Below are 26,537 nucleotides of genomic sequence, written 5' to 3'. Positions count from 1 at the left end.
CACAAGGCTTTCGGACGTCCCCGCCCGGCTGTTTCCTGTATCAGCAATCTGTCGAGGAGAAGGGAGTCTTTGTCTTGTGATGGTTGGTCATCATAATCCACGTTCTCTGCGTCTTTGCCACACTCAAGATCAAGGGACTTGACGCCTTGGAGCTTGAAAATCTCGTCCGTGCTTCCGTCTTTGGGTTTTTTCCTTTCGGCATGCACGACCTCAGCGGGCCGGGCGCCAGTGTAGCAGAGGAGCTGGTAGCAACCAGCCAGCTGAGTGCGCTGCCGTTCTGAGAACAGATGTTCAGCGGTTGTGGCAATGAGGGTCCCGCCGGCCATTCAGCTGAGTTGTGCCCTATCTGTTTGCATACCGCATTCATGAAGTAGGTCAACCCGGATAAGCTGAAGCGGTGGATGACCACTAATGCGTCCAAGTTCTTGTGTTCTCAGATCACTGCGCAGTCAACAATGCTTCGACGCTCCTACCTCAGGCGGCTGGGACCGGGTCTTCCTCTATCCAGCTCACAACTGCTATTGTGGATGGTATGCTGGATGTGGTAGTTGTTTGTTGAAGCCAGTAGAGCACAGCATACCGAGCGGCTATTGCGCGGAGAGCACGCATCTCGAAACCGGACACACGAATGGATACTTGACAGATGCTGCTGACTCTGCCCATGCTGTAGCAGACGAGCCGCTCCACCCGTGGGTCTACGGCTTTGATGGTCAGCCTATCCCGCAACAGGAATTTGATCTGGAAAACGGCGGCGATTGGGGTGTAGCTGGGGAGAGTCTTGGGCCATCATCGACCTTTCCCGGACAGATAACCGCCTTAAACGGTTGAGAGGCTTCATCTTGCGCTTTGTCCACGTACGGTTCTGCGCCATACTGTATCATATAGGCGGTGGTATCTGAATTTGGAATAAGACTACAATTAACGGCCAGATATTTTGAAGAGCCGCGATCCAGAAATCCCTTCCTTTCCATGTCAAAGCGATTCTCTGAATTCGCAAGTAGTTTCCAAACTCAATATCCCGCACGAACCAGGAATAGTGTCAACACTCTGCGAAACGTCTTCCACGTGCATCCTCTGGCGAATTTCACTCCGTTTATAGACCTTGTTCTTGTTTTCGTTCGTCTTGACTAGACACAAGCCATCGTAATCCACTTCCTATGTCCATCCGTGCGCGCCACGCCCCGCCACAACGTGACCTCGGTGTTTACACTAATGCTCCTGTCTTCTATCCCGCGCTCGCAGCCGTGTTCCCATCCTCATCATCAACTCAGAACCTCTCCAACATGCTTCTGATCAAAGAACGACCGGCCGCCGTGCCGTCCAAGTCCACGCGTCGGACAAACTGAAGAGGTTCCACACCGGGCTGACTGGCTTCGCTGGAGTCTTCGCATTCTGCCCTTTCGTCCACGTCGATGATGGAGCCTGTATCGAGGGTGACTTCTGCTCTGGTAGTTTCCGTGGGACGCCGTGTTTGGCGTTTCTCGTTACGGAATGCGGCGTGTGAAGCCGGGCGAGCCTCCACCGCAGATTGATGAGACAAAGGTCGGTTGCTGTTGATGACGTGGTGTTGAAATTGCCTCGATGGTGACTTCGAAACCGGCGCATGGCGGAACGTCTTTTAGGGGCCGGATGTGAGAGGCGCTGGCCGAGGCCTCTCCGTGTGGGTCGACATGGAAGAAACCCATTCACTCACGACATCGAAAGAATGCAAAGTCTCTGGGGACATTATGGTTGGCTGGCAATGCCTTGGAAGTGAAAATGCTGTTGTTAGACAGTATCTACATGGAGCACTGGAACACCAATGTCTAGCTCATATCTACAGCTCTCCTATTGGGAGCTCTCGTCGGAGCCGTTGCTGGATCAGTGGATCGTTCCATCGTCCAGAAGCTGCTCTCCTGTTAGGTGTGTGTGTAAAAGAGAGCTCTTCTGGATTTGCTCGTTCGGCCACCTTTGGCCATGTCAGAGCCAGATCGGCAACCCCAGAAACACAAAAGACAATGCACCATATCTGGACGCTCCGCATGACGGCACAAGTGGATCGATGGCCTAAAGCGAGGAAGGCTTGCTCTGTCTCCGACCCAGATCTCTGCCGTTGAGACTACATCGGTCGGCCGCAAATCAACAAGTGGCGCGACTCGGCCCGCTTTTCGGCGACTTCGTCCGTTCCACTCGTTCCGTTCGCAGCGACTCTGAAGGCGCGGCGCGCAACGGCAAGTCTCATCATGCTCGGCCATCAACCAGCCGTAATTGGAGAGGTCCTCTTCGCTTTCCCACGTCGGACACGCGTAGCCGTCCCATTTGACGGCGTACAAATTGGCGCCGTCATCGGTCTCGTAGCAACCCACGATGCACTGGAGACGGGACGCACAAGCAGCGTTGCTTGCTCGGGGTCGCTCGACGCATTCTTGCCATACATTAGTGCACTCTCCGTCTTCAAAGACCCACAAAGTTTGACGATCGTCCAGCCAATCCCACTCGAGGGTATCACGGATGCCCACGACCACACCGTAGAACATGCACGCGCCACCCGCGGCGGTGCAGATGACTTCAACTACCTCGAGGCACGAAGACCAGGCTGCGTGGATCATCGAGCCCCGCCGTACTCCCATGTTGACGCGGATATGTTTTGAGATGCGCAGTGCTTTAAGCATACAGTGGTCTTCTTGGGGGAGTGAATCTACTGGAAGCTGATGACGAGAAGTCGGGTCGTAAATGGCGGCCCTCGGCAGGTACCCTGAACTTATATAGGTGCGTAGTTAGATGCATGTCTTTTGGTATCACAGAGCCGCACTCGCATGCTTCCACGTCTCGGAGTCAAATATGTCTGCTCTTTTCGCCGATGAACGCCCTGTTTCGGGCCCCAGACCCGGACCACTGACAACACCATAGCTCCAAGTGGCGGGACCCAAATACAATACTGCGTCCTTGTGGTCTATGTAGCTTTGAGTACATAGAAGTTGGAAGAACAGACTCTTCATTGCAGGAAAGCCAACTTGGCTGGTTTCTGTTGGCGCGATTTCCAACCAATGCGACCTTCGCAACGAGCGGACCTACCCCCCCCCCCCCGGTCCTGTCCCTACTCTCTCTATGACCATTTTGCAAAAAGGTCTTCAGGAGCTCCGCCATATCTGTCCTGAGACGAACACGCGTCTCTAGCACCGCCTTCACGTTGCCGTCAATGTCTACAGAGTTGGCCACAGGCCATTTGGTCTTTGCGATCTCTGCATCAGTACAGCTACGGCGGAACCTGACACGGTTACGCCACGTCCATCGTCGGCTTCTTATCCAAGGCCATTGTACCCTCTGCGTGCATCTGGCGTGTTTGGCGCCGTGCAGTCAGTATTTGGGCGTGTCGTGGACGTGTCGTCGGACGTCACGGGGTCGGCGCTGGCTTTGCTGTGTTAGCAGATGCTGTTGATGATACGTACGCTACGGTCGAACTCACATATATCGACACGAGCCTTTGCAAGGCCATGTTCATTCTTTGCGGATCGGATAGCCTCCTCTCTTGTGTTGAGTTCATATTCATCGAGGAATGAATCCTCAAAGAGCTGTGCTGTCAAGTGATCCAAAGGAGGGACGACCAGATCGAGCATGGATCCCATATCGTCCAAGTCAGTCGGGCAGACTGTGGTCGTGCACTTGAAAACGATGAAACCGACATGGACGTCGGCTCATCAAAGATGCAGGACTGTAGAACTTATACACTTGCGCAGCCACAGAACACTTGATATCTAATCGGGATAAATACTATCCGAGGCAGTAAACTCCCTCCTAAGCCATGCGCCGTGTCCCTCCATCAGGGAGTCATTTCACGTCTACCAAATGCAGCTATTCACCTGAACACTGGCATCGCCGACCAGGCCTCGCCGACAACATGCCGCGAAGGACTAGTTCGTCAGAAATTATCACCATAATTCTATACCTTCCGCTCTTGACACCACATCTATTTTACTAACAGCTCCACATTCCTCCCCTGACCATCTCGGCCTACTATACTAACACCATCTCCGCGGGGTGCTCTTTCTTTCTGATCGGAAAACTCCTGCAATCACCGGCCCGGGCCGGCTCTCCTTCGCATTCCGCAGCATGTACAAGACGCCCGTCTTCGTCAGACTGACACCGTCTTTCAGCATCTCCGTGACGAGTCGCACAATCACCCTCGGCGACTCTTGCAAAAACCGTGATGCGGCAGCGTCGCCACTCCGGGACGCTGCCCAGAAACAGTGCGAATACAGCACGTGGAATATCCTCAACAACTTCGGTTCCCGCGTCAACAGGCCGATCACACTCCGGTGGTCTTGTGCGTCCGCAAGCCGCGCCAGCTTGTCGATGATGTTGCGCAACACTGCATCGTCCATCCTGGCGCCATGCCGCAGCAAGACCGACGCCATTACGGGGTTGCCGTGGCATGTGGAAAGCGTCCAATCGAGACTCGTCGCGCCATGCGAGTCGCGCTTGTCGATCTCCAAGAGTTCCGAAGAGAGCAACATCTCGGCCTCCCAGCGACGTCGCGTTCGTACGAGTTTCAGCAAGAGAGGCCCCGTCCAGTTGCTGCGGGCTGATATACACACCGTCGCGTTTGGGTCAGCACCCGACTTGATGAGGAGATCGATGAGGCATTCTTTCGCCGCGGCCGTCCTGCCGGCCGTCTCTCTGACCCCGGCCAGGAGGGCCAGCTCGAGCGGGTCCTGCTCAAAGATGCGGAGCGCCGGGTCGGCCCCCTCGATCAAGGTGTCCAGCTCGCCCGTGGCGTCCGCTCCGGCCTTCAACAGTGCCAGGGCGGCGGCGAACATGCCATCCTCGCACGCCATGCTGAGGGCCGTCATGCGCCATGTGTCGATCGTCGTGGGCTGGTTCACGTCCACGCCGAACCGCGCCAGGTGACCTATGATTGTATCCGGCGACGGTGACAACAGGGAGTGAATCAGTGGCGTGTCCCCGTTGTCGTCGGCCTCGTTCACACTCATTCGCTTCTCGTTGACAAGATACGTGATTACCTCGACAAGCCCGGCGGCGGCTGCTTGATGGAGGGCGTTGATTCCGAATCCCGGAGACTCAAGCCGTGCGCCCCGCCGAAGGAGAACCATGGACGTTTCGGCGTCTCCGCCTAGCAGAGATAGGAAGACGGGAGTACGTAGCCTGCAGTCCGGGGCCCCGTCGATATCGGCACCGTGGTCAAGGAGAAACGAGACAATGTCGGGATAACCTTTTGAAGCGGCCAGATAGAGGGCCGTGACGAGGAAAGGGCTGTGCCGATACGTCTCGGTCATATACATGGTGGCCGGTCTGTTGTAGTCAGCGCCGGCTCGGCAGGTATGCCGGAGCGTGGCGAGGCCCATCCGCGTGTCTGCACAATTGGCAATGGTGGTAAAGATGGCGGAGTTTCGCCCCGATTTAACATCGCTTCGGTAAAGCTTGGGATTGAAGAACGAATGCCAAGCGCGCGAGCATCGCGTGAACTTGGACTGGACATGGGGTTCGCTGTGATTGAAGATGTGCCACGCCACGTCTAGGGAGATCGGCTCTGCAGAGACAGGTTTCATACCGAGTGATGTCAGTGGTTTTGAGCGAGACGACGTGGCCTACGATGGACAGCGCGGCATCGCAAAACCATGAGGCAATCACCCAGTTAGACTCATCGGCTTCATATCCAATGCAAGAATCGATATCCTGTTCCAAGGGACAGCTCTCTGCGCCGGAACTGTCCCATTCGTACACTACAGGCCCGTGGTTGATACTCTGATCCAAGAACGTTCTCAACTTCTGCTACCTAGGCGCTATAGTGCTTTCTGCCTCTGGCTCATCCAGGCGCAAGCCAAAGATGACTTCACAAGACCAAAATATCAAGCTATTGGGAGGAGCTCTTATGGCTACGGCAGGGGTTGGCTTGGAAATCGGACGTTCAGGTGGTTTCTGCGTTTGCTTTGGACGCTGAACCTGTCCTGGTCTATTGTCAGTAGTCATCAGCTCCAAGGTCGATGGAAGCTGTAAGCATCGCCCGTAACCTCGAGTATCTTCAGTATCCGAGAGACGCAACTGACTTTTCAAAAATGAGAATCCATCGCTATAGAAACATACTTGCGCACACTGTCACATCACCTACCGGCGAACTCCACGCCAGGCTTCTCCAAACAGCCGGCGTTGACGCCCGGGAACCGGAGGTGGATATTCTCAACAACGTGATCAGAGGCCTTCCCGTGTGTACAGGAACGTGTCTTCTTCGTGAGGTCCATTTCTTGCTCGGTTGGAAAGCCATTGCCATTTTGTTATGGCAGGTCGTTTTTGGTGACTGGGATAAGAACCCCCTGTCACGACAAGGATATCACTTGCAGGCCAGGGACCCTCTTCAACATCCGTTTTAGTCACCATGGAGCGCCAATTCTGGCCAGAATTTCTAGCCACGCGCCATCTGCCTGCCTGGACGCTCTTTCTATGGACTAGACTGAAGCTGACCCTTATGGACCGCCACTCAAACGACGTCCATATCCAGTTTCAGCCCTTCAGCAGCCGGGGTATCAATTTTGGAGTGCGGCCGAATTGGTTTCCAGCTATGCAATGACGGTGTTTTTTCCTTGATCCAGTTTGCTTGCTGGCTCAAGACCCTCCGCGCCCGAGAGACAGACACGCTCGAAAGAGATCCTTTCGAGTGATGGGGCGTTGCGTTACAGCAGATTCATTCGCCTAGCACACTCGTGACACGTGGGTCAAACATCCCGCAGTAAACATCCGGTGCAACGGAATCATCCACAACTATCATGCGTCCAGAGCTGCATTCAGTGTTCTCACCTTCGAGAAACACCTCGTCAAGCAAAGCGCCTTCGAGAGGGTGCCTTCCACAGATTCATGTGTCCACCTTTCTGAGCTGCGACTCTGACGAGGAGAGTGACAATGCCAAACAGGAAAAGGGCCTTCTACAAGACGATCCGCGTCAGGAAATGAGCTCTGCGCTCGGAACAACATCCCCAGATATCGTGGCTAAAATCAAGACCGCCTGCTCTGCAGCGGCTCGGCATCAACCAAGCGAGAGGAACGAGGCAACGTCTTCGTATAGAGTGGCACACGTTTACGGGAAAGCTTCCGGGGAACGGTCGCTTCATCTCAGGACAGCCAGCCGCGATGGCGCGATTATCACCAATTCTTTTGAATGGAATTCAAATGGTCCTGGCGCAACGTCTTCCGAGTGCGGAATTCCCAGACCAGACTCGCCCACCATATGAGGGTGTTGTAGCCGTTGTATGTGTAACACCGGATGTTGCTATAAAACACACACATAGAGGTGTCTCATGTGTTCAATACAGCACACGCTCACCGGATGAGAATTTCTACTTGTAATCTGTGGCGGATTTATCAATAAGACATGATTTTCTAGTTATTTGATTCATATCCAGGTGCCAGCACCAGATTATGCGCCATCCTATGTGCCTTCCGCTCATTCGTGCTGGTTTGTGGCTGTCTTCACGCACTACATTGTCGAATTGTATTCTTACACTTTACCGTATAGTATATATGGCCCTTGGGCAAGATCGTTTTTTCAAGACGACCGGGGCGAGAAGCATGAGCGGCCAGATATGAATCTGGTTAGCAATATCAGCAGCCGCATACAGTTGTGAGCATGTGTTGCTCCTCCTCTGCACACACGCTCTTCTGCACACACGCTCGATGTTTCTAAAGCCAAAAGTCGCATACCTACCCGTTCAACAGCGAAGCGCCGATCCCTGTCTGGTACATGCCTCCCGTCCTGAGCCAACGGTTCTGGCTTCAAGGTCAACCTCCCGAATAGCTGTCGGAACTCGGAAGTCAGGCTTGCCTGCGTCCAAATTTCCCATAAGCAGATGGAATGAAGGTCAATCTGGCTGCTCTCGCGAGATAGCTGTGACAAAAGCCCAGGACACTAACGACCGTAGAATAGGCTTAAAGGTGACTCCACTGCCGCATATGCCTCGTACATTCGTGTGGTATGTTTGTTTGAAAAGGGATGCATTGGGAAGAGCAAAACGACAACTTACTTGTCATTACATGGTATAGTACGGTACTGTACTGTACAAACTGTACCGGAAACCTTAATCTTACTGCCGCAGCACGATAGAGTCGCTGCTTCACTCGCGTGCTTAGAACTTGGCCGGCGCCTGTCGCAGTCCGTATTATCCAACAAACCATCATGGCTTCTCGTCAGCAGCCACCAAAGAAAAGGGATAGAACCAACGAGAACTGCGACAAAGCGGTCAAAAACATCATGTGGCGTTGTGAGCAGATACGACGACGATATGGAGCCGACGTGTACGTTCAAGTCCGCTTCAAAAGCAAGCACTATGAGTACACGTCTTCCTCTGAGCACCATTTTCCTAAATCTAGAGCCGAGTTGGTATGTTCAATCAGACTGCCGTCCTCCGAGGCTATCCCCTAGGCTAATATTTAGAAGAAAGAAGTCTACCCGGTTCTGGTGGGGAGGTCGCCACTGGACTATGCGGAAAGAAAATCTCGCAGCGAAGTTCAAGGTGAAAGTGGAGTGCGCAGCTGTTGAGTACCATAATGCAGCTGTCCGGCGGAGGAATGTAGTTGTAATGATGCTATCTTGCTTCTAGACCTATCGTCATAATGGACTGATCTCTGGTTTGTTGCTATCCTCGCGTCTTTTGGTTCTTCTCTTTAGAAGACCGGTGGCCAGAATCACTTGCTGCACTTCAAAATGACTGCTCTACTTGTGTACTTGCTGTTACGTTGTCGTAGTCCTTGGAGTCAACAGTGCCGCCTCCCCTCTCGCGACCTGTTTGTTATCTCGCTATGTGCTGTATATCGACCTCCCCTCAATCTCGTCCCCACTGACCAAATTGCTGGTCGTCTTCCTCAGCTAAACAGTGGAGTGCAAGACCTTGATGTATGTAGACCCAGCACTGGGCCCGACCACAGGCAAAATCCACCCATGGGGAACTCTCACTGCATCGTGCCACTCGCAACAAGGTGGCCCCCTTCTCCCGATTGATGATTGGCCGTGACGTACCAGCACTTAATCAGCTTTAATAGCTTCATCTGAGGTTGTCGGATTTCTAATCTTGCGGTCTTCCAACATCATGAAGTCACGAAGCAATCTCTCCATTCACTCGACACGAGAAAAGCGCCGACGGATGTACGTAGGCGAAACGGCAGTATTATTGTTGCGTGAGATCGGCGAGACATGTGGCTCGTGCGTCAATAGACCTCTACACGGCCTTGCTGCAAGGCGCACGTGGCTCATACGAATGTCGCTTCTTTTCCTTGGACGCTTTCTACCAAATGGGTTGGTCGCTCAGCGACGTAGCTAGGCCCATCCTATTGGCTGATCTACTTTCCTTCCCACACTGTTCAGCATTTGAACACTGTCCTTGAGTCGACCGCGTCTGTCACAGGGACCCCTTTGAGGTTGGTGTGATGAGGGACAGAACTTCCGTCTAGCCGGCGACAGACCATAATGCCGGATTGACAATCGCGTCAGAGGGATGCCATGATGGATTACATTGCACAGTATGTAAGAACCAGTGACAATGGGTAGATACGAGATAAAACCCGGCTCAAACTTAGCTGGGCGAAAACTCTCTCACCCTTCCCTAATAAATAAGACCCAATGGTTTTCATTCGATGAATGTACCTCAGGGAGACAGTACTGCATTATACCAACATCACAGGCCTCACATCGTAGCCCAACGACGAACAATAGATACTGCAAGCAGACAGATGGTGGGACGGCAGAAACACGGCAGAAACCCAAATGGGCTCTGGGTGGCAGAACTCTATTGGGTGAAATTGAGGGGCGGCAGAAAACTTCGATAAAATTCCTAAATTGGACGAAAGAAAGGAGCTGAGGTGGCTGAGGTGGCAGAACTCATCTAAAACTCCACGATGACTGGTAGAATCCCCTGGAGCTGGCAGAATTAAACTGGAGCTGGCAAAATCGCTGAAAGAGGGAAAAGGGCTGACGGCAGAAAAGTAAGAGAGCCTACCAGTGATGTGGAGACGGCAGAATCATCAAATCTGTGGGGTTGCAGATTGTGAGCAAGGATCACTGGTGGAGGTGGTAGAACTGATCTCGTGCCGATGACGCACTTCTTGTCACCACGATGAGACAATGATCGCTAACTTAGTGGCTCACCATGGTGCTCTCTTCTATGTCCTAGGGGTCGATTCATAATGAATAGTTTATGGCCATGGATTCCATTCGCCGTAAGAGTGCTATAGTATTGCTAAGGTTTAGTTTTCACGATTGGCGCGGTCAAGCTTCTGATTGAACAATGCGTTTTAGTACCGTCTAATTACTCCAGTGTGTATTCACTATTGGACTAATTCTCAAACAAACCCTTGTCTCATTCGTCTATGGCGTGCTTTGTTCTCGCGTCTTTGCGCAACCTGGACTGTAGTCCTGAGTGAAACCCCATGCTTGACCCGCACATGATTCCGGAAAGCATCTAGCGATTCCATTTTTTGGAAGCGTGGCTCATCCCGACACTGAGGATGGTTGCATCGGATAACCCCGCCGTTTGTCACAGTGCGCTCTCGTTCCTCAAGGTGCTGGTCATCAAAATGATCATTCCTGACTGTTGTCCGGCAGTACTTGAAAGTCCGCTCTTCCAAAGGAAGCCGCTCATCGCCAACGCAGACAGGACATTGTTTCGCATTCAAAACAAGGGGAACCGTCATCGGCGGATGGACATCTTCTGCAACAGGTGGTTCCGCGCGAGCCCGTGGCCGGAGGCGATCCCGTTTGGCTGATTCTCTCTTGTCGCATAAGACCACCATTAGGTCTATGGCCTCGATCCTTTGCTGTAACACATCGTCCTGCGTCCAATCATCGGACTGATGGCACAAAATCTCGGCGAGACGCCTACGCTCGGGAATCCGTAGGTCGATTTCCGGCTCCACATACTCTTCTTGCTCTTCGCCACGGGCTTGTGCCTCGATGTCCCATGTAGGACGGTTGTGGAAATAGTAATCGCGATATTCCTTGACGATGTGTGAATCGCGTCGAGCTTCCATCAAGCGGATTTGGTTGGTGAGCATGCGGATCTCAGCCTCTTTATCCTTACCTTTTATGCGATATCGGCCGTCTTTGAGTTCTGCCCGGCGTCGCTGCATTTTGACAATGGCGCGATCGGGTTCCAAGTCGTTCCAAAGTTCCACAGGAACCATGTTGCTTGTGGCGCGAGGGTCGCGTGTTAGGCTGACGTGCGCGAATAGTTTGTACATCTGGTTTTCAGCATCCTCCTCTAGAAATGTATTCTGCAGGTCGAAGTTGACATTCTGATTGATATAGGCATTGTGGAAGGTTGCAAATTTGGGATCGTGGCGCATCATCTGATCACGCACGGCGTCGGGAGCATTTCCTAGGATTACCCGTCAGTTCGGTTACAACAGATGGATTGTAGCTTGACCAACCGTTCGCCGCATTCGCTGCTCCTCTTCGTGCAAAGCGCGGAGTCCAACGCTTCTCAAAGCCAGCGTCAAGACTTTGCCGGCCCATATCATCCCGTAACTTAGAGTATGGCATGGCCTCGTCCGCCGCCAGCTGTGTGCCATGAATGCGTCGAAAGACGGGAGTCTTGAGCATAGATGCCTTCCAACGTAGCGGGGTACACTGGGTAGGACCTCGTATCTGGGCTCGTAGTATCCGGGATGCGGACGTCAAACTCGCGGCGTCGAAGGCGTGGTCGTGAAGAGCCAGAGCAATGATGGTGCTGACCGCACAGAAGATGAGCTTCTTGGCCGGAGTGAAATAGAAAATAGTCCTGTAGCTTGTCAGCCCTCGGCATGCGCACGACAGGTCGTCAACATACGGCTTCGGTTTGTTGTCTGCTCCCTTGTGATGAACGAACTTAATCGCCATTGCTGGTGTGGGTGCACCTGTCACAGGGTGCCGAACGATCATGAGTAGGATATCCTCGTAGCACAAAGCCTTTGGGCGACCGCGACCGACAGTCTCCTGGAGCAGAAGCCCGTTGAGCAGCAGCGAGCCCTCATCCTCAGCTCCCACCTCGTCGTCACCCTCGATACTCTTCGGGCTGTTGTGGTGCCTAGCGTTTGTCGATTCGAGGCCTCGGGTTTTGAAGAGTTCATCTACGGACCCATCTTGGGGTTTTTTTCTCTCGTTCTGAACGAGCTCGCCAGGCCGTGCTCCTGTATAGCACAGAATCTGATAGCATCCGGCCAGTTGGACGCGCTGCCGTTCGAGCTGGAAGATGCCCATGTCGTAAGCGATATTGAAGGTTAGAATAGCTCGGAGGTCTTCCACGCCAAGGACTGGCTTCCCATCTGTGTTCGGTGCTCTCAAATTGAAATGGGGGACGATGACGCGGTCGTGAAACTGGAGTAGACGTGGTTAGGGCAGGTATTAGAGCAGATGGGCCAGGCGCGGCCACCACATACCTTATACACTTCTTTCACATCGTTACGGTCCATGTAGTGGCCAGTGGCAGTGGTGTATAGCTGCTGGAATTGGCGGAGGTACACTCTCGAGGACCCCGAAGAGCGAAGGTTTGACCGCTCGCCAACGTATAGAAAAAAACTCATCGTCGTCTCTCGGGTAAGGCTATCAAGGGCCTCTCTCCACCCACCGAGTTTCTGATCGGCGCAATACCTAGCCCCAGCAACTTTAGTCGTTGAAAACCAATGCCCGCTAGACGACGTACCGCTTCCACTTTCCCAAGATCCCCCCAATGTTGATTTCAGTCTCCTGCGATAGCTTTGGTCGGACGAAGTCAACATCCTTGAGCTTGTTGCGGAGAGAAGCATGTTGCTCGGCCGACAAAGGTTCCGGCCGTTCGGCATCTCTATTCTTGTTCTCGCGGTCGGCAAGGTGCTTTAGGAACGCGATATTCTGGTTTGTCGTAGCAATCGCCCGTCGCGGCATCGTGTTGGGTTGATGATCGAGCGACCGATCGTTTCCGGAAAGCCACTGAACAGGTCGTGTGGCAACCTGTCATTTTCGAGTGGCAGTAAGGGAATGAGGCATCGCTGCCATTTAAGGTGATTGCGTGCCATATTGGCAAGTTAACCAGGAAAGCCAGAATAGTCCACCAGGCCAGAGGTAACAAACAAACAGCTTTCGTGAAAAGTGTGGATAATTTCAAGCAAGGTAGGGGATCTGGGCGCGTGGACCATGTTAGAATCAGCTGGGCGCACCGCCTCGGCAAGGGAGCAGGATTTCGCAGGTCCCTGCCCTGAAGTACTTAATACCTCGCTGCCGACCGGCTCTGATGGATGCCTCGCACTGCTGAGGCCGCGTAAAACAGCGGCACTTTCCACTGAATCCGGCGGCAATAACAGCGCTTTCTCTATTTAAATAGTAAAATTTAAAAAAAATATAATAGCTTACGGTATATAGTTAAAAATCGTACCTATTAAAGCGTATTATAATATTAAAAAAATAAAAAGGGTATATTAATAACTAAAAAGGGCGTTCTAAATTATTAAAAAGGAAAATCCTAATTTTATTAATAATAAATACCTCTAGATAGTACTTAAATATTATAACGATACTATAGGGCCTAACGGGCTTATATTAATACTTTTAATATTTAAAATATATTTAAAAACGACCTTAGCCTCGCTACCGTTACTAAATATAAGCTAACGAGCCTAAGTAATTAAAAAAATAATACGGGTACTACGTAAAATAAGTATAAAAAGGTAAGTTAACAAGGTAATTATTATATATAATAAGCCTAATATAAGGAGTAATTTAAATATATTACTAAATTCGGATATACGAATATAGTACGAAATTACTTAATAATAAGCTAGGTTATATAAATTAATTTTTATTAACGAGCGCTCTTATATAGTTATAAAAGATCGTAACTAGCTATTTAAAATATTAATTATAGTAATTAGACCGTATTATATAGATCTTAATAAAGTAATTTCTAATTTATAAAAAGAAAAAGAGCTAGGAAAAACTATATAACTTATAATAAAAGTATAGGAAATTATTTTTAATAAAATTATTATAGTAATATTAATAAATAATGAGGAAGAGGAAATTATTAAAAAGGCACTAATACTACTAGCAAAACGTTATAAAAGACCATAATAATAAACCCTAACATAGCAATTTATTATTAATAAAGTAATTAATACTTTTTATATAATAAAAAAAAAAGCTAATTTCGAACTAATAATTAAACTACGTAAAAAAAGTATAATTATAACTACTAAAAAGCTATATAAGGGATTAGATCTTATTAAAATAGATACTTTTTATAACTAAAAAGTCTATTAATTTATCCTCTACGACTTAGAAAAGTATATAAACCTCTATATATTTAAATCGTAAATAGTTCGTAAGATTAAAAAAAGAATACCTTAGTTATACGAAAAATCTAAATACGTAATTTAAAGGTACGGTAACGTTAAAAAAGTAACGCTACTTATATAATTACTTACTATATAGCGCTATAGTTAATGATTAATAATAGTACTAATAGTATTATTATAAAAAAAAGAATACGAGATTTAGAACTATAATATTACCTAGGCCTATACCTAATTAGCTATAGGGCTTATAAAGAAAATCCTAGCCTATTTACTAAAAAAAATAGTTAGTAAGTACTTAAAAAGTACGATTATTAAAGTACTTAAGCTATTATATAGGCTCGTAAAATCGAGTACTTATTAATAAGTTACTTATTACGATTTTTATATTAATTAACTATTAATAATTACTTTTATATACGACCCGTACTTATTAATCTCTAAGTATAAAAGTAACTAATTTAAAATCGTTAGAATATAAATTAATAATATATTAAGCCTATTTAATATTAACTTTATAAAAAGGGAGAATAAAGAGCTTTAAAAAGCGGGCTTTATAATAAAACTAAAAAAGGTCCTTATAATAAATACCCCCTTAGTATTTAATAATAAGATTTTTATAATTAAAAAGAAAACTATTATTTTTTAATAAAAGGGGTAAAATAAAAAAATTAACCTCGTTAATTTAAACGTAACTAATATTAAAAAGTAATATAAGGCTAAGCTTACGTAAAGAGTATATATTACGAGTATTTATTAACCTAAAGTAATTTTTAATTATACTAGGGTAATATAAGTTATAAATCTAACCGAACGAGATATTAAAATACTTAATAAGTAATTTAAATAATAATAAACGAATTTCGAACGAAGCCTCGTTTACTACCTAATTAACTTTATAATTAATAAGCTCTATATTTTTATTAATAAATTATTTATAAATAATAATAACTTTATTTCGTAATTAGGGTATATTATTATCTTAGTTAATAAGAGTATAAGTAAGAGTAAATTTACTATATATAATAATATAATCTACTACTTATTAACTAAAAATAAGCGGGTAATAAAAAATATATTAATATTAAAAATTTATAATAAAGTTAATAGCGTTAACCTCTCTTATATAATTTTAATAATACTAAAAAAAATTACTAATTAACTTAGCCTTTTACCTATTTTAATAGTTATTTATATTAATTCTTACTTACTATACGAATACCTTATTAAATTAAGAACGATAAAAAAAAAGAGGTTTATAATTAATATTATAGCCCTTAGGTAATTATATAAAAAGTATAAAATACTTAAAATCTATTAGATTAATAATAAAAATAACCTTATAGACGCTTTTATAAAAGTAGTACTAAATAAAGAATTAAAGTAATTCGTAAATAATAAAAAAGTTATTATATAAATAGAAAAATAAGTTATATAAAAAGAATAAAAAAAAAAGAAAAAAAGAAACGACTTAGTAAATAGGCCCGAGGTTAAATTATATTTCTAATTATAATAATTAAATTAATAAAAAAAAAAAAGTTAATATTAAATTAGAAATCTAATTTAACCGTAGTATATAGTAAATTATATAAGGGCTAATTAGGGGCCCTATTTATAATTATTATAACTAGCCTAACTTATAATTAGAACTTCTTTTTTATACTTACTACGTAGATATTTATATAGTTTAATTAATCTCTTCGTTAACTACGGTTCGAACTAACTACCTTATAATAGGGATACTAACATAACCTTTCAACCCGTTTTTGATGTCGAATACGTTAGACTAGCGAAGGGCGCATCTTGAAATATTTCAAGCATACGGATGGTTTCCTAAATTCAATGGTGTTTGTTAATTTGCATTTTTGTTTTCGCTGCCAATTGGCTCTTCTTAGTATTTTAGTCGCGATCATCGTCTGAGAGAGCCCCTAGTTGGTCAACTCTCTCCAAGTGTCGACTCAACCCCCGCCCTCCTTCTTTAGACAACAATGGCGTCGAATAAGGACGAGTCAATATCAAACAACCGTTTGGAAGCTGGTCCTCCGGAACAGAACGACACACAATATGATCATGGCAAAGGGTAGGCTAAAGGTCATTGCTCCCTGTTGCGATCACCACACCAATCCCACCCTGATTCGAAGACATAGGCTGACCTTACCTAGCCGTTATATCAGCGTTGTTCTTGCTGCCTTCATGATAAGTTTCATGACGGGTGGCCTGCAGTTCGGCTTCGGCATCTATCAGGCGCACTACGAGACGATGGCTCTGCAGGACAACACCCCATTCACCGGCGCCACAGCCGCTAGGCTCGACCTCATCGGAACCCTCGCGATCTCAATGATGACCATCTGCGCACCTGTTGTTGTGGCATGGTCGAAAACGATTGGCCCTCAGAAGGTCATGTGCGCCGGTGGTCTGCTTGTCGGAGTGGCCAACGTCCTGGCAAGCTTCGGTCGGGAGCTGTGGCATTACCAGATTACGCAGGGGTTCCTGATGGGAGTGGGATCTTGCCTCTCATTCGTTCCGTCAATGGTCGTCGTCCCGACTTGGTTCGACAAGCACAGAGCGCTGGCCATGGGTATCGTCTCTGCGGGCAGCGGCGTTGGCGGTCTAGTTTGGGCCCCGGTGCTCGTGGCATGTATTGAGAAGCTGGGCTACAAAAACACTCTTCGCATGACTGGTGCCCTCGGTGCTGCGGTTGTATGCGCAGGTGGAGCAGTTCTCACCTGGGAACCTGTAATGGCGGCCAAGATACGTCGTGAGAACGCGACGACATCTAGGCTCAAGAAGATGTTCAAGGTCCCGCTGCCTCCATTGAAGACTGTCACGCAACGCAAGTTCATTGCGCAAAGTCTCAGCATGTTCTGCCAGAGCGCGGCTTACTACACACCCGCATTTTTCTTTGCGTCGTACGCCAAGACCTTGGGATATTCTAACAGCGATGGTGCCAACCTGACCGCCGTCAACAACGCCTGCAACGCTGTGGGAAAGATTGCCATTGGGCTCGTGGCAGACCGCATCGGAAGACTCAACGCGTTGTTTCTCACGACTGTGATCTGTGCCGCCGTTACTCTCGGGCTATGGGTTCCTAGCATAGCCATAGGAATGGGCCATGAGTCCGTGGCGAGGTCGCTACTCGTCAGCTTTACAGTCCTGTACGGTATTTTCGCGAGCGCATACGTCAGCCTGTTCCCACCGGCTCTGGTTGAGCTGTTCGGTATGGAATTGATGCCGCAGATTACGGGGATCATGTACATGATCATGGGAGTTGCTTCCATGATTGGAACGCCAGTGGCTGGTGCCCTGGTCAGAGGGCACGGTGAGATCAAGGAATCGGGTGACTACATGGGGATGGGTGTCATGGTGGGCACTTTAATGGCTGCAGCAGCCATCTTTGTGGCTTGGATGAGATTAGAGGCGACTGCAGATCGCGCTCAAGGGGGAAGGAAATGGGTTTGGAAACTGTAGGCATTGATGACTTGAGAATGGTGACGGTGCGGCTTTGAGCAGATACTCCTTTAATTGAACGGCGCTTGTCTCCTCATGACGGGAGTTACTCACTGGTCCAAAAGCAAGAACGTTGTTCAATGGAATCAAAGGACCTCATGGCATGGTCCATGACAATGAAAGCAGCCTTGAGCTTGTCGCGTGACTGTGTTCAACTATACTGATTCCTGGTAAGCAGAACATCAATCAAGAACTACACTCACATGTCTAGACTCCATACCCTTGAGCTTCAACCTCAGTGGACCCTCACTCACGTTGACGGAAAGCGTTTGTAGCCGAGTTGCTCCACCGCTAGGAATATCAACCGTATATAGTATCTCTCAGGCAGCCATGTCGGAATACTCTTAGGCGAGCTGAGCAGATACCCGTGGAGCCTAATTGTGGGCGGCTTTGCACTTTCACAGTCATTCATAGAGCCTTTATCTCCTGACGCCTGCGTTTGTTCCCAGCCGCTTGAACTATGCCTCAGGCAGTTCCCCCTTGCGAAGCAGCTTGTGGAAGATCTTGGGCGACGCTGGTGGAAGACAAACGCAGTAGGAACATCTTACCAAATCTTTCCTGGTCTCCAAAAACTTCCTCTCCTTCTTCCCCTCATACAACGTCTTCATTCTCAAGCTTCACGGAAAGACTCCTGACATCATCGCTGACCGCCATATTTTTCCCATTCCGACGCCATGGCACCTGCTCATTCCAAGACGCAGGCCACTGGCTTGGGAAACCGAAACCTCTTGGACAAGATCGACAAGTTGAGGGAACTTGGAATTTCCAGGCAGATCGCCCTCCCTCAGGTACCTGATGTTGTGATTCTGATGACGCCTCATGCTGACATATGCCGCACGCCAACAGCTCGTCGTCGTCGGAGACCAGTCCTCTGGAAAGTCCAGCGTTCTCGAGAGTCTCACTGGATACTATTTCCCTCGATCGGTCGGACTCTGCACACGTCATGCTACCGAGATCGTCTGTCGTCGAGAACATACACCCAGCATCGTCGTTACCATCCAGCCTGACGATGCCACCTCGGAGAGAGCCGACCTTGCTAGGTCGTTCCGACGTGAGCTGAAGGACCTCAAGGGTCAGGCGTTTGCGGATGTTCTCCGCGAGGTATGTTGCTTGCCTATCTCATTATTTGCTCTTCAATTCATCTTTGGTCCATTGTGTAGACTTCTTGCGTCGTCTTCTCTCTACAGGCTCCAAGTCATAGCCGAGTTTAGCTGACCGTTACCATAGGCTGCCGGTGTGATGGGTTTGAAGAGTGCCGAGAACTCCGAGGGTGCTGCCTTCAGCAAGGATGTTCTTCGCGTTGAGATTTGCGGCCCCGATGAGGAGCACTTGACAATCATTGACGTTCCTGGTAAGACCAATCAACACTGCTTATGGCGCCCACAGCTAACATGCGTCGCAAGGCATCTTTGAGAATACTCAAGATGGTATGAGATTACCTTTGTTGTCTCTCGCCTTTGTTCTTCTTCTCTAATCTCGTACCCAGGCGTTTCGACAGTCAGAGACGTCGCTTTGGTCAAGTCTATGGTGAAAGATTACATCAAGGATTCCAGAACCATGTGAGCCCCCTTCTCGTCTTCCCAGGTCTATATGATTGATAACACGAAACACCTAGCATCCTTGCAGTCATCCCTTGCAACGTGGATGTCGCGACTCAGACTATTCTGACCTACGCCGCTGAAGCTGATCCCGAGGGCAAGCGCACTCTGGGTGTCCTCACCAAGCCTGATCTTGTAAGCGAGAACGCCACCCGAGAAGTAGCGATGGACCTCGTCCGAGGTAAGAGACGAGATATTCAGTTGGGCTACTACGTCGTCAAGAACCGAGGCGCCGACGACGCTTCCTCTAGCAAAGAGGATCGTGATGCAGACGAGAAGACGTTCTTTTCTGAAGAGCCCTGGTCCCGACTCGATAAGTCCCGCTTGGGAATCCCAGCGTTGCGCGTACGGCTGCGTGAACTGCTCATGGACCGGACCAAAAGCGAGTTCCCAAAGGTCAGACGTGAGATCAATGAGCGCCTTGCCGAGGCGAAGACCAAGCTCAAGGACCTCGGACAGCCCCGAAGCACCGCCGATGAGCAGCGAGCCTACCTCGGCAAGATTGTGAGTCGCTTCACCGAGTTGAAGAATTTTGGTTTGGTGGCATACTACACTGGCGATCCCGTCTTCGACAAGCGTTCAGAACTCCGCCTCGCCACTCGAATTCGCGAAATGAATACGGCTTTCTCTTCCATGTTCTTCAAGAAAGCGCACACTCGCGATTTCGATGACCTTGTTGAGAAAAAGTCGGATGACACGGAAGGCTCTCGGCCCGAGGATGATGATGACCATGGCGACTCTCCACTTAAGGACTCTTCAGACGACGACGAAGATGACAGCAGCGAGAATGAGGATGCTACAAGAGATGATCTCTACAGAATCGCATTTCCAGTGCCATCTGATGAGTACGGTGAACTCGATGCAATTCTGTCGGACCCTTGCAGATGCCCTGCGCCTCTAAAAGACAGCATTCTGAAGCATCTCGAGCAGCTGTATCTTAGATCCCGTGGCTTTGAGATGGGCACTGTGAGTAAACACTGGCATCTAGTTGTCCCATGCGTAATGAACTAACGGATCAATAGTTCGGCAGTCACATGTTGCCCACAGCCTTCAAGGAGCAATCCAAGAAATGGGAGTCCATCACCTTGGCCCATGTCAGCAACGCCATTCTCGTCGTTCACCACTTCATCCACGGTTTGGTCAAAGAGTCTTGCAATGATGAGCAGGTCTTTGACGCGCTCTGGTCCTCAATCCTAGAGAATCTGATTGGCAGATATAAGGTGGCAATGGATCAGGCGAAGTTGTTGATTCATGTGGAGAGGGAGGGTCGCTCCATCACCTATAATCCTGCCTTTGACAGAGCTCTGAACAAGATCAAGGCTGCGAGATCTGCCAAGAAATTCGAAAACCTCAAAGTCTCTGTGTATCACGACTGTTCGAAGACCGATTATGTCCGATACGAAGACTTGAAGAAGCAAGTCACCCACGAGGAGGGCACTAGTGCGACGAGTTGCGTCATCCACGATGTCTTGCAGAGCTATTACGAGGTTGCGAGTGCCCGCTTCTCGGATATGATCTGTGCTCAGGTCGTCGATTACTTCCTTCTCGGCGCGCAGGACAGCCCTCTCAATGTTCTTTCTGCGAACCGTATATTCAAGATGACGGCCGAGCAGTTGGAGATGGTCGCGGGCGAAGACGCTCTGAGCAAGTCTGCTCGTGAGATCTTGAAGAACGACATCACGCTCTTAGAGCAGGGAAGAAAGGTTCTCCGCACTTGAAAGCAGGGTGTTAAGTTGAGTGTGGGGCTGAAGCCAGATTCGTTCTGCTTCCTTAAGAGACTCATCTTCATGTCGGGTAGTTGGCTGCTGGGAAGGACCCGTAGGTAGTTCTGGTGTAGACTGCCATCACAGTAATCTCGGCTTGTCTCTTCTGCTGTCCCTTTACTTTCATGGTTGAGTTTAACCTGAAGCCTACTGTCGTAATGTCTGTCAACTGAACTGATGTCAGGCCTACGGACGAGATCGTATTCCCAGTCAGGAAGATAAGTACCAGCGTGAAATGTCAAGACGTTGTGAGCAAATAAGGAAGGCGCTCATGAGACGACGTCTTGAACCCCACCTCAGGCTGATGAGCTGCATTTCATCGTAGCATTGATGCAGTGTATGAGTAAGGATGATTGGATGTCACTGTATCAGGCGGGCTGATCCGTCATCGACTTACTCGTCATACCTGGTGTCGATCAACGAGCTCGCTCTCGTTTCTTGAGAGGTCGGTTGAAACATGTCGAAGTTGGGACAAGCTGCATACGTAGGTAATCAAACATCCCGACGTTGGGCAGTTGAAGCATATGGGTCTTGCACGAATCATCCCAGCTTTCAGACTCCACGTGGTCAGCATCGTCGGCATGTGGGTTGCGAACGACACTCTGTCCCGAGCTGTATGGATTGTGCTTTTGCTCTGGGACCGGGTCACTCAATCATATCAGATTATCAATCAGTTGATTCAGACCGAGGCTCCCGGCGAATTTGTGCCTCCTATGTTCTCATAGAGGCTCGGTCCCTGATCTTAGCTGTGAGTTAACCTTACTGGGAATAGACAAGTCAACCTGGAAGGTCGTAACACCGAGTCAATACAAAACACGTATTATTCATTCAACCACCATTTCATCCACCTCTTTCGGCCCCTCTAGCTCGGGGTGGCCCCTCTCTCCCTGCCGATAAGATGCGGCGAGTAAGACAACCTGAAAGCCTTCAAGGAAAGGGAAGGGATCCGCCGTGCGGTATTTTGGGGGTGGAGCTGGCAGGGAAGAGAAGCTCGACAAGGAGGAGATCAAAAAAAGCTTATGGAAGCTTGTTCCAATTCCAACGTCGCAACGACCCACGTGACTGCGCTACGATCCTGCGAGCCAGTGACAGGAGGGCCAAGAGGGGCAGTGGCACCCCTGTGGTCCGCTCCACGTTTGGGGCTAATGTCCGCCCGACATGCCGCACCCGAGAGGAGCACGCCGTGGCCCCGACTGGGCAGTGTTGAAACGTCCTCTCTTCGCTTAAGCCAGCACAGCAAACGCAATCCCGTACCTTATTCCTCACGCTTTTACACATACAACGTGGGCAACGGAGAAACGCCCAGCCAGCTCAGCCAGCTGTAGTACTCCGTACTGCACCCGCAGACATACCGCAGACATAAAGCAGAGGTCCAGTCTGATATACCAAGGTTCCCACGGACCATTTCCCCTGAAAGAAAACCAGGAGCGGACATCTGCCGTTGTTTCCAAACTACCTTCTTGCATACAACGGGACCAGTCAACCAGGCCACACGAGACGAAAGCACATCCCTTTCGACAGCTCCTCATTTACCCGTACCTTGCAGATACCTCACATCGACATCACATCCCCATACCACTCACCCAGACCAGACCCCTGGAACCTGGGAAAGAGGGGGGGAGGAACAAGGGTGTGTAGTGCTGCAGCGGGCGGACCCTTTTCGCCGTTACATACGCAAGCACGCAGGCTCACTCATTGACCCGCGGAACCACTTGGCGGACCTTGGATCCCTTTTCCTCAGTCTTTTGTCTCCTGCCAGGCTAGGCTGGTCTACCTGTCTTCCGCCGCGCAACTGCCGCGATGGGTCGACTCGCCGACGTCGCTACGTCGGCCTACGAGTCCGTGAGGGGCCTGCTGATGGGGAAGGCATATAAATACAACGCCATCCCTGACGAGGAGGGGGAGAGGGATGAAGTCGATGAGTATCGTGAGAGCCACGCTCCAGACCCAAAACGTCGACTTTGCTACCTCACAATCGCCGCCATGGCTTTTGCTATCTTCCTCTCATTAGCCTTGGGCTTCAGGTAGGTTTTGTCTGATCTAAACGATTCACATGGATCCGCCGCATATCAAAGGCTTCCCGAAACTAACACCACAAACAGTCTCGTCAGCGGCCAGGCACCGCGCAACGGGCTCGAGTCCATCTCGCAGTTTTGGGGCCAGTACTCGCCCTTCTTCCCCGTGCCGTCCGACATCGACACCGCCACCCCGCAGGGCTGCGAGGTCACCTTCGCGCAGGTCCTCTCCCGCCACGGCGCCCGGGACCCCACCGCCGGCAAGACGGCCACCTACAAGGCGCTCGTCGACCGCATCCACGCCAACGTCACAAACTACGGCAAGGGCTTCGAGTTCATCAAGACGTACCAGTACACCCTCGGCGCCGACGAGCTCACCCCCTTTGGCCAGCGCGAGCTCGTCGACTCGGGCGAGGCGTTTTACAAGCGCTACCAGCCCCTCGCGGCCGCCAACGACATCTTCATCCGCGCCTCGGGCCAGAACCGCGTCGTCGAGTCCGGGCTGAACTGGACCGAGGGCTTCTTCGGCGCCAAGCTCGCCGACGGTCACAGCGGCCCGGACGGCGGCATCGTCAGCCTCATCACAATCATCCCCGAGGAGAAGGGCGTCAACAACACCCTGGACCACGGCCTCTGCACCGCCTTCGAGGACGGCGCCTTCTCCAAGGTCGGCGACGAGGCGCAGGTGCCCTGGCGCGAGGCCTTCACGCCGGCCATCACGGCCCGCCTCAACGAGAATCTGCCCGGCGCGAACCTCACGGCCGAGGACACCATCGCCTTCATGCAGCTGTGTCCCTTCAACACCGTCGTCAACGGCACGCAGTCGCCGTTCTGCGACCTCTTCACGTTGGAAGAGTGGAAGGACCTGGAATACTACGAGACGCTGGGCAAATACTACGGCTTCAACGCGGGCAACCCCCTCGGCCCGACCCAGGGCGTCGGCTTCACCAACGAGCTCCTCGCGCGGCTGACGGGCCAGCCCGTAGTGGACCGCACGTCGACCAACGCGACGCTGGACGCCGACCCGGCCACGTTCCCGCTCGACAAGAAGCTGTACGCGGACTTCAGCCACGACAACGACATGATGGCGATCTACGGCGCGCTGGGCCTGTACAACGAGACGGCGGCGCTGTCCAAGACGAACCGGACGTCGGTGGCGGAGACCAAGGGGTTCACGGCCAGTTGGACGGTGCCGTTCGCCGCGCGCATGTACGTGGAGAAGATGAAGTGCGGCGGAGGTTCGGACGAGGAGTTGGTCCGGATTCTGGTGAATGATCGCGTGGTTCCGCTCGTCGGGTGCGGCGCGGACGGGCTTGGGCGGTGCAAGCTCGGGGCGTTTGTGGATAGTATGGGGTTTGCCAAGAGCGGAGGGCTCTGGGACCAGTGTTTTGTGTGATTTTGTTTGATTTAATACCCAGGAGTGTAAGGTACCTTAGACGAAGGTAGACTTTGCATTGCATTACAGTACGGAGTAGTAGATGGCGGATGAATTCTACAAGGAACGCATTTCTTAGTTCACTTTGAAGGTCACGACCTCTTGCTACCAAGGTAGATTGAGGGTTGTCAAAAAAGCTTGGGATCAAAACGTGCCGAGTGTCAGTGTCAAGTCAAGTGTCGGGCACAGGGTGGTGGCACCAAAGTTTCAGTTGACAGGGGCGCCTCAGGGTCCCGGCCCCCGGGTCCGGGTCCGGGCCTGGCAGATGGTGCGGCGGGAACGTTCGTGTTCTTTGGGTACGTGAGAGCTCGAGCCATCTGGTGGTAAAGTCGCTATCGCAGTAGAAAGTCCCATCCTCTTCATCCGTACGGGAGACTGAAGATGCAAAAACCAAAGCAAAACGAGGAAGACTTCCTGTCGAGAGGGTCTTGTACAGCCTTAGCTAAAAGGTACCCGCCTGGCTCATCCGTCCACGTTGCAGCATCTCGCTCCAAGAGCCAGACAGTACCCTTTAGCCTGGATAAAGGCAAAATTACAGTAGGTGGCATCTGCGATAAGGACTCGGCCGGAGAGATATGCTGCTGTCTCAGCTACCTAGATGCAAGGGGGTAGCGGTCACGTCCAGATACCGTAGAAACTCACGCCGTTCGAACTTACGTTAGCCCGTACTAACCCTACTAGCGTTCCCTACTTAGCCCTTTCGGGAAGTTAGATTTTATAATTATTTAGTAGCGCTATACTTAATATAGAAGGTAATAAAGGGTTATTTTTTTATTTTCTACTCCTTCTTAATTACCTATTCGCTACTACTTATTACTTACTATTTACTACTTATTACTACTTACTAACTATACCTCTACTTATTTTTACTACTCCTATCTTTTTATAAATTATATTACTAAATTTATTACTAATTATACCGTTAATTATATTATTAATTATACTTTTATTATTGACCTTATAATACTTTTATAACGGGCCCTTATTAAAAAGAGCTCGAATATTATAAAAAAGCTAGAGCTAATTATATTTTTAATAACTAAGCGCCGCGGGCTAGCTCTTATTCTTATTAAAAACTAAAAATATATATTATAAAGTAGCTTAGTTAAGCGCCGCTATTATTATTATACTTACTAAACTAAAATCGACTTTTTAATATTTATAAAATATTATTACGTAAAGAAGCTTAATAAAGAGGTAATTAACTTACTAAAGCTACGCTAAAACGAGACCGAGTTTTTAAAAATCTATAAACGTCCTATATATTAAGAAGCCGTAAATTAGTTTAAAATCTTTTAAAATACGGTTATTACTTAATATTAAAACTACGATTTTATTATTACTTAATTTTTTAATTACGCCTATTACTTATAATAATTTAAGTTCGAAATAGCTCTTTATACCTTTTTTTATTAATAATATAATAAGAAGAAGCTCGTTATTATTAATTAGTTTAAAAAGAATACTAAACGGATTTTTACTTAGTAAAATCTAAGTAATAAATATATTTTTATTTTTTTTCTTAATTAGTTCCGTAGTTTTTAAAATTATATAAGGATTATTTAACGTCGACTTATTAAGTAGGTATTAGAACTACTTACGGAATATTATAAAATTATTAATAGCTTTTTTTTTTATTTAATAAGTTAATTAAATAAGCCTAACTAAAATAAAGTAATTAAACCTCGGAGATTTATTTAAAAATCTAACTTATTGATTTCTTAATTTGTAAATTTTTAATTTCGATAAGATTTTAGTTTTATTTAAATACCTTAATAGCTATATATATAATAATATTAGAACTAAGACCGTAGTTAATAAGAATAACTATAATAGTTAGAATAAGTAATAAGCTATACTTATACTCTATATATTTATTAATAATATATAGTAAATTAAATTAAAAATTATTTTTTATAATAAGCCCGTAAAAAAAGGA

At 48.7% G+C, this 26,537-nt stretch overlaps 10 protein-coding genes across 10 annotated transcripts; 6 read left to right on the top strand and 4 right to left on the bottom strand.

The window, feature by feature from the left end:
• Positions 1-200: 200 nt before the first annotated feature.
• Positions 201-828, top strand: CABS01_15541 (uncharacterized protein; the record flags this gene model as incomplete). Its single annotated transcript, XM_060548876.1, has 3 exons — positions 201-264; positions 438-530; positions 674-828. 3 exons carry the CDS (start codon positions 201-203, stop codon positions 826-828), a joined length of 312 nt encoding a protein of 103 aa, XP_060391758.1.
• Positions 829-1,267: 439 nt separating this feature from the next.
• On the bottom strand, positions 1,268-2,609 carry CABS01_15540 (uncharacterized protein; the record flags this gene model as incomplete). Its single annotated transcript, XM_060548875.1, has 3 exons — positions 1,268-1,615; positions 1,694-1,745; positions 2,032-2,609. 3 exons carry the CDS (start codon positions 2,607-2,609, stop codon positions 1,268-1,270), a joined length of 978 nt encoding a protein of 325 aa, XP_060391757.1.
• Positions 2,610-3,281: 672 nt separating this feature from the next.
• CABS01_15539 (uncharacterized protein) lies at positions 3,282-3,605 on the bottom strand (the record flags this gene model as incomplete). Its single annotated transcript, XM_060548874.1, has 2 exons — positions 3,282-3,391; positions 3,446-3,605. The coding sequence occupies 2 exons, from the start codon at positions 3,603-3,605 to the stop codon at positions 3,282-3,284; spliced, it is 270 nt and encodes an 89-aa protein (XP_060391756.1).
• Positions 3,606-3,998: 393 nt separating this feature from the next.
• CABS01_15538 (uncharacterized protein) lies at positions 3,999-5,546 on the bottom strand (the record flags this gene model as incomplete). Its single annotated transcript, XM_060548873.1, has 1 exon — positions 3,999-5,546. The coding sequence occupies one exon, from the start codon at positions 5,544-5,546 to the stop codon at positions 3,999-4,001; it is 1,548 nt and encodes a 515-aa protein (XP_060391755.1).
• A 1,212-nt stretch (positions 5,547-6,758) lies between these two features.
• Positions 6,759-7,220, top strand: CABS01_15537 (uncharacterized protein; the record flags this gene model as incomplete). Its single annotated transcript, XM_060548872.1, has 1 exon — positions 6,759-7,220. One exon carries the CDS (start codon positions 6,759-6,761, stop codon positions 7,218-7,220), a length of 462 nt encoding a protein of 153 aa, XP_060391754.1.
• A 442-nt stretch (positions 7,221-7,662) lies between these two features.
• CABS01_15536 (uncharacterized protein) lies at positions 7,663-8,524 on the top strand (the record flags this gene model as incomplete). Its single annotated transcript, XM_060548871.1, has 3 exons — positions 7,663-7,808; positions 8,116-8,365; positions 8,423-8,524. 3 exons carry the CDS (start codon positions 7,663-7,665, stop codon positions 8,522-8,524), a joined length of 498 nt encoding a protein of 165 aa, XP_060391753.1.
• Positions 8,525-10,320: 1,796 nt separating this feature from the next.
• CABS01_15535 (FluG domain-containing protein) lies at positions 10,321-12,877 on the bottom strand (the record flags this gene model as incomplete). The annotated part of the gene is made up of 5 exons (XM_060548870.1): positions 10,321-11,354; positions 11,407-11,756; positions 11,805-12,331; positions 12,394-12,604; positions 12,657-12,877. 5 exons carry the CDS (start codon positions 12,875-12,877, stop codon positions 10,321-10,323), a joined length of 2,343 nt encoding a protein of 780 aa, XP_060391752.1.
• Positions 12,878-16,268: 3,391 nt separating this feature from the next.
• On the top strand, positions 16,269-17,748 carry CABS01_15534 (uncharacterized protein; the record flags this gene model as incomplete). Its single annotated transcript, XM_060548869.1, has 2 exons — positions 16,269-16,360; positions 16,443-17,748. The coding sequence occupies 2 exons, from the start codon at positions 16,269-16,271 to the stop codon at positions 17,746-17,748; spliced, it is 1,398 nt and encodes a 465-aa protein (XP_060391751.1).
• A 713-nt stretch (positions 17,749-18,461) lies between these two features.
• On the top strand, positions 18,462-21,103 carry CABS01_15533 (dynamin family protein; the record flags this gene model as incomplete). The annotated part of the gene is made up of 7 exons (XM_060548868.1): positions 18,462-18,575; positions 18,634-18,888; positions 19,015-19,138; positions 19,191-19,214; positions 19,274-19,346; positions 19,403-20,351; positions 20,408-21,103. 7 exons carry the CDS (start codon positions 18,462-18,464, stop codon positions 21,101-21,103), a joined length of 2,235 nt encoding a protein of 744 aa, XP_060391750.1.
• A 1,845-nt stretch (positions 21,104-22,948) lies between these two features.
• On the top strand, positions 22,949-24,559 carry CABS01_15532 (histidine acid phosphatase; the record flags this gene model as incomplete). Its single annotated transcript, XM_060548867.1, has 2 exons — positions 22,949-23,172; positions 23,251-24,559. 2 exons carry the CDS (start codon positions 22,949-22,951, stop codon positions 24,557-24,559), a joined length of 1,533 nt encoding a protein of 510 aa, XP_060391749.1.
• Positions 24,560-26,537: the final 1,978 nt, after the last annotated feature.

The sequence above is a fragment of the Colletotrichum abscissum genome (assembly GCF_030869225.1).
Source record: "Colletotrichum abscissum strain IMI 504890 chromosome Unknown Scaffold_68.1, whole genome shotgun sequence".
Classification (NCBI taxonomy): Eukaryota; Fungi; Ascomycota; class Sordariomycetes; order Glomerellales; family Glomerellaceae; genus Colletotrichum; species Colletotrichum abscissum.
This window is presented reverse-complemented; position numbering and strand designations above follow the sequence as displayed.